Genomic DNA, 14,155 nt, shown 5'->3' with positions numbered 1-14,155 from the left:
CATATTTAATTAACACGAAAGTGGCTGCCAACTTGGAAGTTTTCTGTCGATTTCAGTTACTTGTGTAAGGTTTCTCTCTTGGTCTGGATCACTAAACTTCTGTCCGTAATGGTGCCACTTAGTTGTCAGCTAAATTATTTTCCTGAAAAATTCCATGTTAGAAATTCAGGGCCCTAAGATATTTGCTATTTGTATAGGTTATATATTCTTTCAGCTAGACGCTTACCTCTCATCCCCATTTTTTATGTTTGTTTTTGTGATTTAACTTCTGATATGAATATTTTCTTCCCTAAACATAAGGCTTTGGCAGCTCAAGTACATCTGGGTTTAACTTCAGCAACCCTGGCATCACGGCATCAGCTGGTTTGACATTTGGGGTGTCCAATCCTGCCTCTGCAGGTTTTGGAACAGGAGGACAACTCCTTCAGTTGAAGAAACCTCCAGCTGGAAACAAAAGAGGAAAAAGATAAACATATGGGTTGATGTGTTGAGAGAGTCCGTAGCAGCATCGTTCATTCTCTGAGTCTATTTTTCTAAAGTTGATGCAGTAACTAAATTGCATCCCAGGAGATTTACGAAGTTTTGATAGTTTTTCCTTACTTCTGAAATTTGAACTCTGTTCTTGTTTGCCATGCTAAACAACTTTTCTCTTGTGTATTTGAAACCTAGTTGTGTATTTTTCATTATTTTGATTCTCAGTGTAAGAAATATTACATCGCTGATTGGTAAATCCTACTACTATTTAACCTAGTGTTTTAGCAATGTTTTTGTTGATAAGGTTTACATTACGTGAATACATGCACATTTGTTTCTTATATAGGTGGTATGAACTCTAGGGCCTGTACCAGAATCACTTTGTTCCTTGATAAAAGGCCTTTTGAACTACACTGCAGGGCATCTTGTGAATATGTATGTAAAATATATACAGGATAATACACACAACTGTGTGTGCATATAGAATATATATTTACAGACCTACAACTTTTGCCTCAGACTGTTCCCCTTTTCTAAGGGTATTCCATTTTTCACCTTTTATGCTTCAAATCCTCAGTGCTTGTAGAACAAGGAGCTAAAGGTACCAAGTCATTGTAGGTATTTGCTTAAAGACTTAGTGAAATGGTTACTGGTGTAAATATTGACCAACTCAACTTCATTGCCCCCCGTCTTGCCCGTTTTTGTTTCCATGTTAATCTTAGCAGCTACTCCAGATGAGGGCTGCTGAGACTCATCAAACCGATTTCAACAACTTTATTATCCTATGTATCCTCATATCTGAGATGAACCTTCAAGAGCATATTTGAACTCCAGACTGGTGTTCTGGGGGCAAAGAGCTATTAAGCCAAATTGATTCTATGCAGGTGAAGGATGACTATTATTTCAGTGGAAACTTTTCTCGCTGTTCCAATAGAGAGTTCTTTCTTACAGGGCTATTGATGTTGACACCAAATGGAGTCGCTTATCAGCCTCTTCTATGTCTTAAGTAAGTGCTTAATTTGGAATAAAGAAACAGTATATTTTAAGAAAAAAAGTATTCTTTGTAGCAACAGTAAACTATCCCCCGTTTTAACAGTGAACAGAGAGCTCCAGGTAATAAGATATATAGACATGTCAGGTTGCATCTGTGTGTCATTTGTATTAGTATTAGTGACAGAGAGTGGGTGAAAAAGAGAGCCCTTGGAAAGAGAACTGCCTTAGCCATGATTTCAGACAGAAACCGTTAGGTAGACCTATTTTATCTTTCAAGTGCAGTTTTCAGATGGGATGTGAACGTGGAATTTCATTGAAAATAGTTTAATTTTTTTATATAGAAGGTTTTGTACATAATGTGCATCAAGTGAATATTTTCAGAATCATTTTCACCAAGGCACCTTTTTTTCTAAAATAGGTATTACATATATATACACACACACACACACACACACACACACACACACACATATATTTTAGTATAACGTTAGTTGGGTTTGATTATAAAAGTGTTGTCAAATCTGTTTTATTTATCTGCATATAGCGATGATTGGCTTTTGGAATTGAAATTTTTGCGCCTTGATGCATTAAAATAAGGAAAATGCTTTGTTTCTGAGCATGAAAGTTGTTTTTATTTTTGCATACTTCCCTAATACTGCGGTCCCCAGATCCAGGTTTTGGGGAAGGGTAGGAAAACATGTGGTTTTGTGTTTTGAATTACTGTCAGAATTAAATACACAATTACAACAAACTTTTTTTTAAAAGGACATTGCATTGTGCTGCAAAAATCTGGATATTTACATTTCTTGTGTTTTTTTCTTTATATATTTTACATTTTAATATGTTGACCATTGGGAATTTGTAACAGATCAATTTGTGACAGGAGTTTAAATGTGTCGTCACTGTGTCCATTGTCTCCACTTTGTCCAGAGCCTGTCATTATGTAAACAATAAAATTTACTGTGTCAGTTGCTTTGAATCTTTATAGGTGTCAGTAGTTGTTATTCATATGTAATTTTCTTATTATTCTCTTCTATTCTCTGGTTGGTTTTTAGTGTTTCGTTTTCACTGGTTTATGCATCTTGCTTTTTTGAAAAAAACAAAAGGCTGAACACAAGACAGCAAGTTCTTTGTCACTTGCTTTTGTCTTCTCAAAATTACAAAAACGTTTTAAATTATACACAAAAATATTGAGTAAAAAGTGAAAGTTGCCTTCAGCTCCTGGGCCCCAATCCCACTTTCTTCCCCAGTGTCCGCTCTTCGTGGTTTGGTGTGTATCCTTTCAGATCCTTTTTAAAAAATGCCTTTTCAGCATGTGTACAAATGTTCATTCTTTTTCTCTCTCTCATTTTCTCACATTTATTGTCTCTTAGATTCTTTTTCTTTTTTTTTAAACAAATGGGCTAACAGTCTGTGTGTTCTGTGACTTGCTTTTTTTCCCCTTCAGTGGCGTATCATGGACGTCTCTGCGTGTCAGTCTGTGGAGATTGACTTTTTGCTTACTGTCCTGTGGCATGGACGCCCGGTGATTTGTTCCAAATGTTCCCTTTTCTTTCCAGTATTTCGCTTTCACAGAAAGAGCTGCAGTGAATATCCTTGAACATGACTCTTGGTGCTTACGTTTAATGTTTCTCTGGGATCGATTCTAGAAGAGGAATTGCTGAAGAGGCATACAAACTGTATGTTTTAATGTCAGACTGCCTTCCAAAAATGCTATATAAACACACACTCCTGTGGTATGTGTGAGTACCCACTTCCTGTCTGCAGCCCTAGATAGTATCAGTCCTTAAAACAAGTACATGTGAGGTTGAACTTTTTAGCATGAATGTTAGCCATTTACATATTAACGTAGTTGCATGGTGATGTCCTGTGTCCGTTTTTACACCAGATCATTTAGGAGTTTCTCCTTATGATCTCTGTAGACAATGTGTGCTAGTATTTTTCTTATGAGGCAGGTTGGACTTCTGGAGTCAGCTGGTCCCAGACCCCTGCCTCGAACCTGTGTGGTCTTGGGCAAGTTTCTTTTCTACACCCTGGCTTCAGCACCTGCCAAGTGAGGACAGTAAAGGCGGGTGGTTGTGTGAAGGTGAAGTCTACGTGAGGCACTTGGGTGCAGGACCTCTGACGCTGCAGAGGCGTTTACCGTTCCTGCTCCGGTTCCCCAGCTGCTCACTCTAGCTGGTTGCTTTATTTCGGTTCCTGACGGGAAAGCTGCCCTATCTTCTTTTTCTGTTTTTTGTTCTGCTTTTGTGTTGGGTGGCTATTCTACGACCCTTATACTCTTTAGGATGTACCTATTTTGTCAAGTTCGATTTTTCTTAGGAAAAATCCTATTGGGATTTTTGATGAGGTTTATACAAATAAAATATGTATCTGGGGAGAATTTCACATCTTCATATGTACAGCATGGTATATGCATTTATTAGGCCTTTTATTTCAGCAAGGTTTTACAGTGCTTGTTAGATCCCTGGCGGTTTTCCCTATCAGCATCTTAATTTTATTCCTCAGTGAGGATTTTTATCCTGCAGTTAGTACAAATGCAGATTAGCTGTTCTTTTGTGATAGCATAGTAAGCCCAAATTAATGTCCTACTAATCTCAAATAGAGACTGTTGTTTTTCACAACGAGGGAAGCTGAATAGTGCCTTTAGAAGTTTTGCAGTGGGACACTTCCGTGTGCGACATATTTGGGTTGGAACGGTCTATCGCGAGATAGGCAGCACCCCCTTCCTCTGTGCCTTGCCCCCGCCTCTCTCTGTGGGTAAGTCTGGCTGCACTGTGCCTTCGGGAGCACGCCACACGGCGTCGCTCAGGGGGCACGACCCTGGGGCTCGCTAACGTGGGCCCGGGGGTCTCATCTGAATCTCAACTCACGGTCGTGTCTCATTTGTTGCGTGTAGTCTTTTCCACGCAGCACACTCAGAACTCTATATACTTGACCTTGTCCAGTCTCAGTATTATCCTAGAAAGCAGAAATCTCCCGTGTCTAGATGAAGGAACTGAGGTTTAGGGTAAGCAGTTGCCCCGAGGTCACACAGCTGTTAAGTCCTGGAGCTGGGGATTTTCTGTGAAACAGGAATAGCAGGCTGACCTTCATGCCCATCCTCTAAAAGGCACTGAAGGTAATGTGCTTACAGGATCTATATGGGGAAATTGCACACATGCAATAGACTGGATCCCTGCAGGTAAGGGAAGTACCAAGGGCCTTGGGGCCTGAGGGAGAATAGTCACCTTCTAGGGTGTAAGGAGTGTTAGGAAGACTTCCCAGCTCCTGGCATGCAGGGTGGTCTGTCCACCTCGGACAGCATAAGGGGACGGTTTTGGCTGTTTGAATCTTGTAAGAAGTTTAACAAGAAAGCCTTTCCAGGGAGGCTCGCCTGACGCCTGTAACTGAAACAAGCACCACGAACTCAGACCGAGTGCGGCTGCATCCTTTTCCTGCCATGCGGAGATGCACCTCAGTGGCCCAAGAAAACCATGGAAACGGGCCAGAAGCTGCAGGGGCTGAGAGACAGCTGCAGATGGAGGAAAGGGTAGGGATCACCAGAAAGACTGGTCTTGGCCCAGAATGTGTTTGCCCTTCTCACTCCTTCATTCAGTGCCCATTTTTCTCTTCTTCTTAATCTGTCAATTCAAACAAACAACCTACCAGGTCACAAAGGTTGCAGTGCTGAGGGCAGGCTGTAGATTTCAGTTGCAGAGAACTTGGTTTTGTCATCCTCACCCCTCTGAGTCCCCTGGTGGCAGGTCAGTTTACTTCAGTAAATACTTAGATTTGCCGTGTGTGAGTCGCTGATGGGAGCTTAGAGGGTACAGATATAACTTGTTTCCCTCAGTCCTGTGAGGTGGATACTATTATTCCTTTTTTACAAATGAGAAAACAGGCACAGAAGTTAAGTAACTTAATGGGCACTCAACTAGTAAGTGGATGGGCCAGAGTTCAAACCCAGGCAGTTTTCTCAGAGTCTAGACTTTTATGCAAATAAGTATAATGTAGGGTGGGCTCTCTTATTAAGTTATGGGATAAAGATACAAAGAAAATTCCTGAGAGCACGGAATAGACATTTTTCAGGCTTGGGGGAGTCAGAAATTTATTGTACTAGAAAGTGGCTTTGAGCGATGAGTATGAATATGATTTATTTTTATAAAGTATTTATAATTTGAAATTAAACATTTAATTAAAAGTAATCATAAGTGTGAACAGCATAAAGGGATAAAATTAAAAGTAACCAATACCCCACTCTCCAGAGGAAGTTCCTAAGTTTCTTTTCATCCTGATTCTTGTTTTTCTTCATTCTTGTTAACAGCTGCATAGCATATGTCTATATCTTGTTTAACTAGTTCCTTTGGTGAACACTTAGATGGTTTCTATTTTTTTTGGCTATTAGAAATGATTCTACTAGGATAGGTGAAAAGAGTATCCAATTTTATTGACATTTCTTTATGTGAGTTTGAACATTTTCATGTGAATATTGGCCATCTTAATTATTTGTAAGAGCTCTTTGGATGCAATCACTTTCTGTAGAAATGTTTGGAAAAATTAACAATTTTAAATCTTGAGTCTTGGATCCATGTGACTGTTTTTTAAAAAATTACATCACCCCATTTCATGTTGTTTTTAAACATTCTTAATATTTAAATTACTTGTCTTATGTATGGTAAATGTTTCACAGTTAATCTTTTCACGTCTGTTTATGGTTACTTGTTTTTGTTGTGTAGAAATTTTAATTTTCTTATGTTGCCAACATTTATTAGTCTTTTTGAAATGACTTCTGGGAATGAGTGAAAACTCGGGAGGAAAAAAGAGAATAAGACATGTTAAGTTATACAGTTTATAAGGTCATATTAATATTTCATTGACACATCATAACTGTATGAAGATGCCTTTACAAGATTCAGCTGGGTGGCTGGGGTCAGATTGTAATGGGCGTGTCTGGACCGAAAGGAGGCTTCACACCGCGAGGGAGTTTTTGAGCCCTGCAGTGACATTAAGGTTAATAATGTTAACCTTAATGATGGTACGGTAATTTCTCTTTTACAGATGAGGGAAGAAGCTAAGTAATTTGCCCGAAGTTATGCAGGTACGAAGTGATGTTGCCAAGACTCAAACCCCAATATCATAGGTGTCATTCTAGTGAAATCCTCTTGCAACAGGTGATCATACGGGGAGCACTTTCCGCCCAGTGTCGGATGTAATTAAAATCACTCACATATGAGTAAAATAAAATGTCATTGACAGTCATCCCTATTTTTGATGATATGTAAATATTTGAAGATATATTTTGTATATTTTTGTGTATCAATATTTTGCCCCTCTATTTGACTTTGTATCATTAGTCCAGGGAATTTATTAGCCTTGAAAATAGCAGGATTTGTCTTCATTTTTTAATTCTTATTTTTTATCAGAATCACATAACAAAGTTTAAAGAGTCAGATGTCCCTCTCAAGTTCATTACAGAAGCAGCACTCTTCCCTTCCTCTCCGTTTTGAAGGGGCTGTTTTGACCTTGTTAAGCTTTCAGTCAACTCTTTCCAGTCCCACCTCCACTGCTATTTGCAGAAATACAGAGGCTTCCCCACTGCAAGCTTCACATTTAGCTTTCTTGATTTTGCTGAGTCAGTTATTCCCATTCCAGTTTCTAAAATGTCATTGCCTCTTTTCCTATTTTCATTGTCTCTGTGGTTTTAGGCCACTTTTAAAACTTTAATCTTTTTATGGTGGTAGTTTTATTGGAAATTCATTTAGTTTAAAATTTCAGTTTTCTTTTCTGGAAGTTGGTCCTTTAAAAAGTATGCCTGGGTCACTTTTTGGTAATCTCTTATTCCTTATTTATACTTTCTTTTCTTTACGTATTATTCAACATACTTATTTTATATTTGTCATTGATAAGTGCAGTACCTAAAGTCAATAGGGTCTGATTTTGTTATTTGTTTTTCTCTGCTGTCTTTTGTTCCATGTGACTTGTCTTTCTCCTTGTGTTTCGTAATTTTTATTTGTGAGCTCGTCTTTGATAGGAATTTATCAATTCTTTGAGGCCCAAGATGTGCTCCTCCAGACAGGAACTTCTGTCAGGCCCCTGAGGGCATGGCCAGCCCGGGTCCACTTTAATGTAACATCCCACTCTGAGGATTTTTTGGACCATGTATGAAGTGTGACTTGAAACCATAGTCCCTGCTGAGAGTCAGCTCTAAGTAGCGAATTCTCAGAGCAGAATTTTCTTTCACGTCAGAGACCCAAGGCTACAAGAGGCAAGTTTTCTTTGTCAGATACTTTATCTACATATCTATCTGCCTATCATTTCTATCTATCTATCATCTGTCTGTCTATCTATCTATCTATCTCCCTATCTATCTATCTATGGTAGTGCTAAGAAAGGGGTTGGCAGACTATAGCCTGTGGGTGAAAACCAGGCCATTCCTGTTTTTATAAAGAAGGCTTTACTAGGGCACAGCCGTGCCCACTTGTTTACTGACCATCTGTGACCGCTTCTGCTCATCCACAGCAGAGGTAAGTAGTTGGGACAACGACCGCACGGCCCGTGAAGCCTGAGATCATCACTGTCTCTGGCCCGCTGGAGAGAATGTCTGCGGACTCCTAGTGTAGACCCTTGACAGCCCTGTTCTGTAGGGGTTCTTTGATCTCCTTGCCTCACGTGGCTTACATCACTTAGGGTGTGGTCAAGCTGCTTTATTAGAGGACTCAGGGTACAGTGGCTTAAAGAAGATGGTTTCTTTCTCTTTCACGCGGTGGTGCAGGGAGCTGTCTGGGGGTGACCTGGCTGCTCGGGGGTCCAGCCTCCCGACAGTGTGGTTCTGCCCCGTCTGCGTGGTGGGATGGATTTGCACTCAAGCTCCTGGAGGAAGGAAAGGGTGGAGAGGAGAGGGACCCTTTTCCTCTGCAGAGTGTCATCCAGCAGTTGCATATGTTACTTCTGCGCGTGTCAACTGGCCAGAGCCTCCTCGCAGAGCTGCAGGTGAGGCTGGGCATGTCTTTTGGTGGGTGGTCTCACACTCCCCTAAGACTCCTGTTGGTAGAGAAGAGGGAAGAAGGGTTCCTGGGCCTCGGCTTGACTCTTGAACAGCTGCTAAGACTTGGGATCAGGGGCCACTACCAGTCTCAGGGCCCCCCTTCCTCAAGCTTTGACTTCATTTCTGGCTTCTAAGAATTTACCTTACTTTCGTGCTAACTCAGCTATGAGTTTAAAAGGCATGTTTAAAAATTATATCCATCACTTTCAGCTGTTTTGTAGCTGTTTTGTATTTTTGGAGATCTAATCCAAATAGAGTTTTAAGTAGAGGGCCTTGACTTAATTTTTATAGGCCTGCCTTCTGTTGAATCTCTCTTATTCCTGATTGGGTGTCAGCGGACCTAGACTGCATCTGAGCTCAGCGGTGATTCTAGGCTCCTTTGTCCACGATCTAGTGCGTGTTATCCTCTCTTCAGAGTAGCTTCCCATCTTGGCTCTGACTTTTTCACTCTGTTTCTGGGGTTGCTCTTTAGTTTTGGCTTCTGTAACTTTACGTTCAGAGGTTACAAGCTAGAGGTCTTGATCCTTCTAGTCCACAGAATGGTTGCTGATTTTTAAAAATCAGATTTTACATACAATTCCAAATCTCGTACTTCTGAGAACTCAGTGGAAGGATCTGGCAGCAGGGCCTCAGCCTTCCTGCTGAGGGAGCTGCCCCTTCAGCTGTCACTCACCCTCCAGTTAGCCCCACTCCCCACCCCTCTCTATCGCCTCCTGCACTCACATCACTCTACTTACTGAATCATCTGTTTCCCACTGGCTTTGTCCACCCCTTCCTCCTGCTTTCATTACCATGGGAGTCCTCTCCACACACTCCCCCCGCTGGTGCCATGACTTGTGTAGGAGGGTGGGGGAGGTATTTTCTCCATTTCACAATAGGGAAAACCAACTCGCACAGGGCAGGTGTCACGCACAGGCCTTAAAGTTCCGATGGTCAGTCTGTTCACAAATAAGCCTTAGGAAGGAAAATGTACTCACGTGTAGTAAATTCCTCAGTGCTGGGAAAGCATTTGATGTCACTCACTCTGAATGCGGTGAATCTGAAACTGGAGCTCTGCAGAGCAGGGCAGCTGGCAGCAGGGGCAGGAGGGGTGGTTTCCTTCCTATCCCAGGGCAAGTTATAAATGCTGCACAGGCACTTAGCGCACAGTGTATGTTTCCTAACCTGTTACGTCATGACAGCCTTCTGTAATGAGACGTTTTTTGTGTTTTACTCTTGTGTAAGTAAGTTAATAACAAGGAATGATTCTTTCCAGTCATTGTTTACATCTTCTGTATTAGCTGCACAGAAGATTGGTCTAAAGAGCAAGGTTCTTTTAAATAATTTAGCCCCACACAGTCACGTGCTGAGTATTTATTCCTCCTGGTCTCAAAAAGAATTCCTTCTGTTCCAAAATACTATGTTTTATTTACAGTTGGTTTAGAATGAGCGATTCTTCACTTTTTAAATCCCATGTTTGCAGATAATAACATATTTTTGAACACCTATTATAAGCCAAGCAGGCTTTAATCTGTGCTGTCCGAAGTGGTGGCCAGTAGCCCTATGTGGCCACTGAGCACATGAAGTAGGGCCAGTGGGACTGGAGACCTGAATTTTAAAATCCATTTGAATCCATTTAAAATTTTAAAACTGATGTTCAGTTCAAATACTGGGCAACATTTCAGTGTGTCTGGAACAACTTGGGTACATGAGTCTACTTTTTCAATTGTAAATTTTACAAAACCTAAATGCAAACCAAGTAGTTCTAGGGTACATTTAGCATCCAGATTGAGAAGCATTTGCATATAAAATTCACACTGGATTTCAAAGACTTAGTGTGAAAAAAATGTAAAATATTCCATTAATATTTGTATATTGATTTCATGTCGAAAAGATAATATATTGAGTTAAATAAAACATGATTAAAGTTAATTTCATGTATGTCTTTTACTTGTTTTAATGTGGCTAGTAGAAAATTTAAAATTACGTATGTGACTTTATATTTTTTGGACAGTGCTGGTTTAGATGATACTAACCATGGTCCTGGGACCATATATGGCTTATTATACACCAAAAAGAGAAATAAATTGCAGATTTTTAATTTGCTTCTTTTTAAAAAAATCTCAAGGCCAATCGTTGTAACAGCCTCCTGCCTGGTATCCCTGCTTTCATTGTCTCTGCCCTCGTCCACCAGCAGAATTCCTAGTTACCTTCTCAAAATGCAAATAGGATTAAGGAAAGCCAGGCTCTCTGGCACTCTTTGTTCCAAACTCTCTAGCATAAAATGCAAGCCCCTCACAGCCTGGTCCTTACTTTCACCCGCCCCTTGGGACACCGTCACACCAAGGCCCCCCTAGAACTGCACATCCCTTCCACCCCTGTGCTTGTGCGTGAGCCGTTTCTTTGGAGTAAATGCTGACCTTTCAGTGCCATCCTGCCTCATCCTTCCCAGCTCCTCCTGCAAAGTGAATACACAGCTTTGCACTCTGCTTAGACTTTGGGCCTCAGAGGGCAGGCTTCCCACGTCATAGTTTTGTTACTTGATGGTCTATTTGTCGCCCATGTTAGATTGAGTAATCCCAGAAGAGGAGCCCTGTCTTGTGTTTGCTTTGGTTTGGTTTTGTATCCTCAATACTTATCATCTAATTGGACTCCATAAATACCTCTGAATTAAGTGATTAGTGCAGTGCAGTGGGAAAAGGTTAGTTAACTCAGTGACCCATTGCCGACCTATCTCTGTCTAGATGTTGGAACCATAATGCTGGAGTAGAATCTCTCCTCCACCACTTAGTAGGTGTATGACCTTGGCCAAGTTTAAATCTTTGTGCCTCTTTAGTAAAATAGAGTGACCGATACCTGTGTTCCAGGTTGATTGTGCAAATTGAAATGAGTTAACTTATGTAAGGTGTAAGCTAAGCATGTAGTAAATATTAACTACATTTCTCCTGATACAGTCTAAACTATTTTTCTTTTTCTCTCAGGCAACAAATCACGGGTTTTAACTGGATTTCGAAAACCCAGTGTTACAGAAACCAATGAACTAGGAAGAAAAATCCAGTTCTGAGCAGGCATTGAATCAGCAAATATCTACTTTGCAAGGAACTTCTGATTATCATTTTGGGAATCTCATTTAAGAACAGAACTACATGTCGTAGAGTGTTTGGTCAAGATTTTTAGAATTCAGGAAAGAAAACTTGCCCCTGTTGTTTAAGGACAATGTAATGGAATATATACAAGATCCTGGGAATGTTTAAAGCAATTGCAAGCGGCCCACTAATCCAGTGTATGGAAGGAGTAGTGGAAAATTCATAGATGGAACAGGCAAAGTTGATACAAGAGACAACTGGCCAAGTAGAGTGAATTAAATGTTTGTAACTTTATGCAACTCATTCTTTTTTAAAAAATGAACTTCACTGAGATATAATTCACATACCATACGTTGAATGAAGGGTGCATTTCAGTGGTTTTTTAGTGTATTCACAAAGTTGTGCAATATCACAATCTAATACTAGAACATTTTTGCCACCCCCAAAAGAAACCCCATACACATTAGCAGTCACTCCCCATTCCCCATCACCACCACCCCAAGCCCTAGGGAACCATTCATCTACTTTGTGTTTCCACATATTTGCCTATTCTATTCATATAAATGTGACCAGCTTCTTTCACTTAGCATAATGTTCCCTAGGGTCATCCATGTTGTAGGATATATCAGTACTTTATTCCTTTTTGTTGCTGAATAATATTCCATTGGGTGGATGTAGTCTATAATCAATAAAAATAATCAAATCTGAAGAACAGAAGAAAGACTGAAAAAATATGAATAGAGTTTTAGGAACCTGTGGTATAATATTTATAAATCTAACATTTGTGTGAAAAGAGTCCCAGAAGAGGAGGAGATAAATGTTGGAGCAGAGACAACATTGAAAGAAATAATAGCCAGAAACATTATAAATTTGATGAAACACATACCTTTACAGATTCAAAAGGCTCACCAAACTTTGAGCAGAACAGATTCAAAGACAGTCTGCTAGATATAGTCAAACTACTTAAGACCAAAGATAAAGAAAATAATATTTAAAGTTACTAGAGGAAAATGACAATTTGAATAATGATGGATTTCTCCTGAGAAACCATGAGTGCCAATAGAACCACATCTTTAAAGCGCTGAAGGAAAATGTGTATGGACGTAATGCTTACAATGACTCTGAGGCCAAGGGCCTTTGGGGAGGAGGAATCTGACCTCTGTGGTTGCAAGGTTTCTACAGTTCATTAAATAGATTCGAAAGTTTAAGGATGTATATTATAATCCCTAGAGCAATCACCACTACCAAATGCAAAAATACAAGATACAGCCAAAATGCCAAAAGATGAATTAAAATGGAGATGGAATGCTAAGTAAGCTCAAATATTGAAGAGAAGGCAGTGAAGGGAACAGATGAAACTTCTGGGGTGAAGGAAATGTTTGTTATCTTGACTGTGGTCATGCACAGATAAAGGTGTTTACCAGACCGTATCACACTGAACACATGTATGTGGTCTACCAGTTTTACCTCAGAAAAGTAAAAGAGAGAGAATGGGAAGAAATTAGGGCAGCAAGAAAAGGCAACCCTTTTGAGGAGATTCTTGAAAAGTAGGGTAAGAATTGGAGGGAAAATTAGAATCAAGAATTTTTTTTTCAGATGCTAGAAATAACGGTCTCTTTGTATGTTGACTGAAAAGACCCAATGAGAAAGAAAAATTGGTATGCAAGAGAGAGGAGAGAATTGTTAGATGTCCTTGGATAAATGAGGGGAGAGGGGGGTCTGTCTTAAGATCAGAGACAGCAGATCACAGTCACTCAAGGGGAGCGGGGTTTACGGGCAACCGTGAGGAAGGTGGGAAGACCAGGTGAGCACTTGTGAAAGCTGAGTGGTGATGCGGGTGGAGGTGTGGAGGGTTGAGAGAAAGTTATGAAATAATCACCTCATGATAGTGAGAGAGTGAAGAGATCAGATGCCCAGGCAGTACTGAGTACCCTTTAAGGTTGGCGGTCATGAAGTCAACAAGCCCAGTAAGCACAGTGGGCATTTCTCTTCTCCATGTTCAGATGTTCAGATTTTAGTGTATAGAAGGTAGAGACTTGCACGAAATCGGGTTTTAGGTTAGCCAGGCAGGTACAATAAAGGTAGAGAAGGACAAGGGGTTTGGGATTGTAGAATTGAGACTGGATAAGGAGGGAAATGAAGAGTTGAACTCAATGAAATTAGAATCAGCAGGTTTTAGGTCCTATGGCAATGGAGGGATTATTTGCTATTCAAGAGAATGTGCTGGAAAAATAGATGATGGAGGAGGATGTGATGACTGAGGTTGAGATTGGGGAGGTTTTCCAGTTACTCGTGATGACCAAGTTTAGAGCTGCGCTTGCCAACATGATAGTCACTAGCCTCGGCTAGTGGTTACGTAAATTAATTAAAAGTCACTAAAAGGGAAAATTCAGTTCTTCAGTCGCACTAGCCACCTTTGAAAGCCGCATGTGACAGATGACCACCATATTGCACTGCACAGATATAGGGCATTTCCATCATCGTCGCAGCCCTCCCTACTGGACAGTGCCGGCCGTGTGCCCGTGGGAGTGGATGCTGACAGAATGGGTGGAGAAAGGGAAGTTGAGGAACCCTGAGGCCGGGCGCCACATGGATC

General features: G+C 40.6%; 1 protein-coding gene across 15 annotated transcripts in view; it reads left to right on the top strand.

Moving 5' to 3' along the window:
• The window catches only part of NUP58 (nucleoporin 58), a 44,233-nt gene extending 32,380 nt beyond the window's left edge, over window positions 1-11,853 (top strand). For 11 of the 15 annotated variants that reach the window (XM_082435330.1, XM_082435336.1, XM_082435332.1 and 8 more), the window contains one exon: window positions 301-2,446. In XM_082435330.1, the coding sequence (XP_082291456.1) occupies window positions 301-470 (170 nt within the window). In that variant the 3' untranslated portion in view covers window positions 471-2,446. Of the gene's footprint in view, window positions 1-300; window positions 2,447-11,454 lie in introns of those variants that run through there. The other 4 variants (XM_082435334.1, XM_082435343.1, XM_082435341.1 and 1 more) reach the window with 1 other exon arrangement.
• Window positions 11,854-14,155: the final 2,302 nt, after the last annotated feature.

The sequence above is a fragment of the Balaenoptera physalus genome, assembly GCF_965194825.1.
Source record: "Balaenoptera physalus genome assembly, chromosome: 18".
Classification (NCBI taxonomy): domain Eukaryota; kingdom Metazoa; phylum Chordata; class Mammalia; order Artiodactyla; family Balaenopteridae; genus Balaenoptera; species Balaenoptera physalus.
Note: the sequence above shows the minus strand (reverse complement) of the source record. Positions and strands in the feature narration are given on the sequence as shown.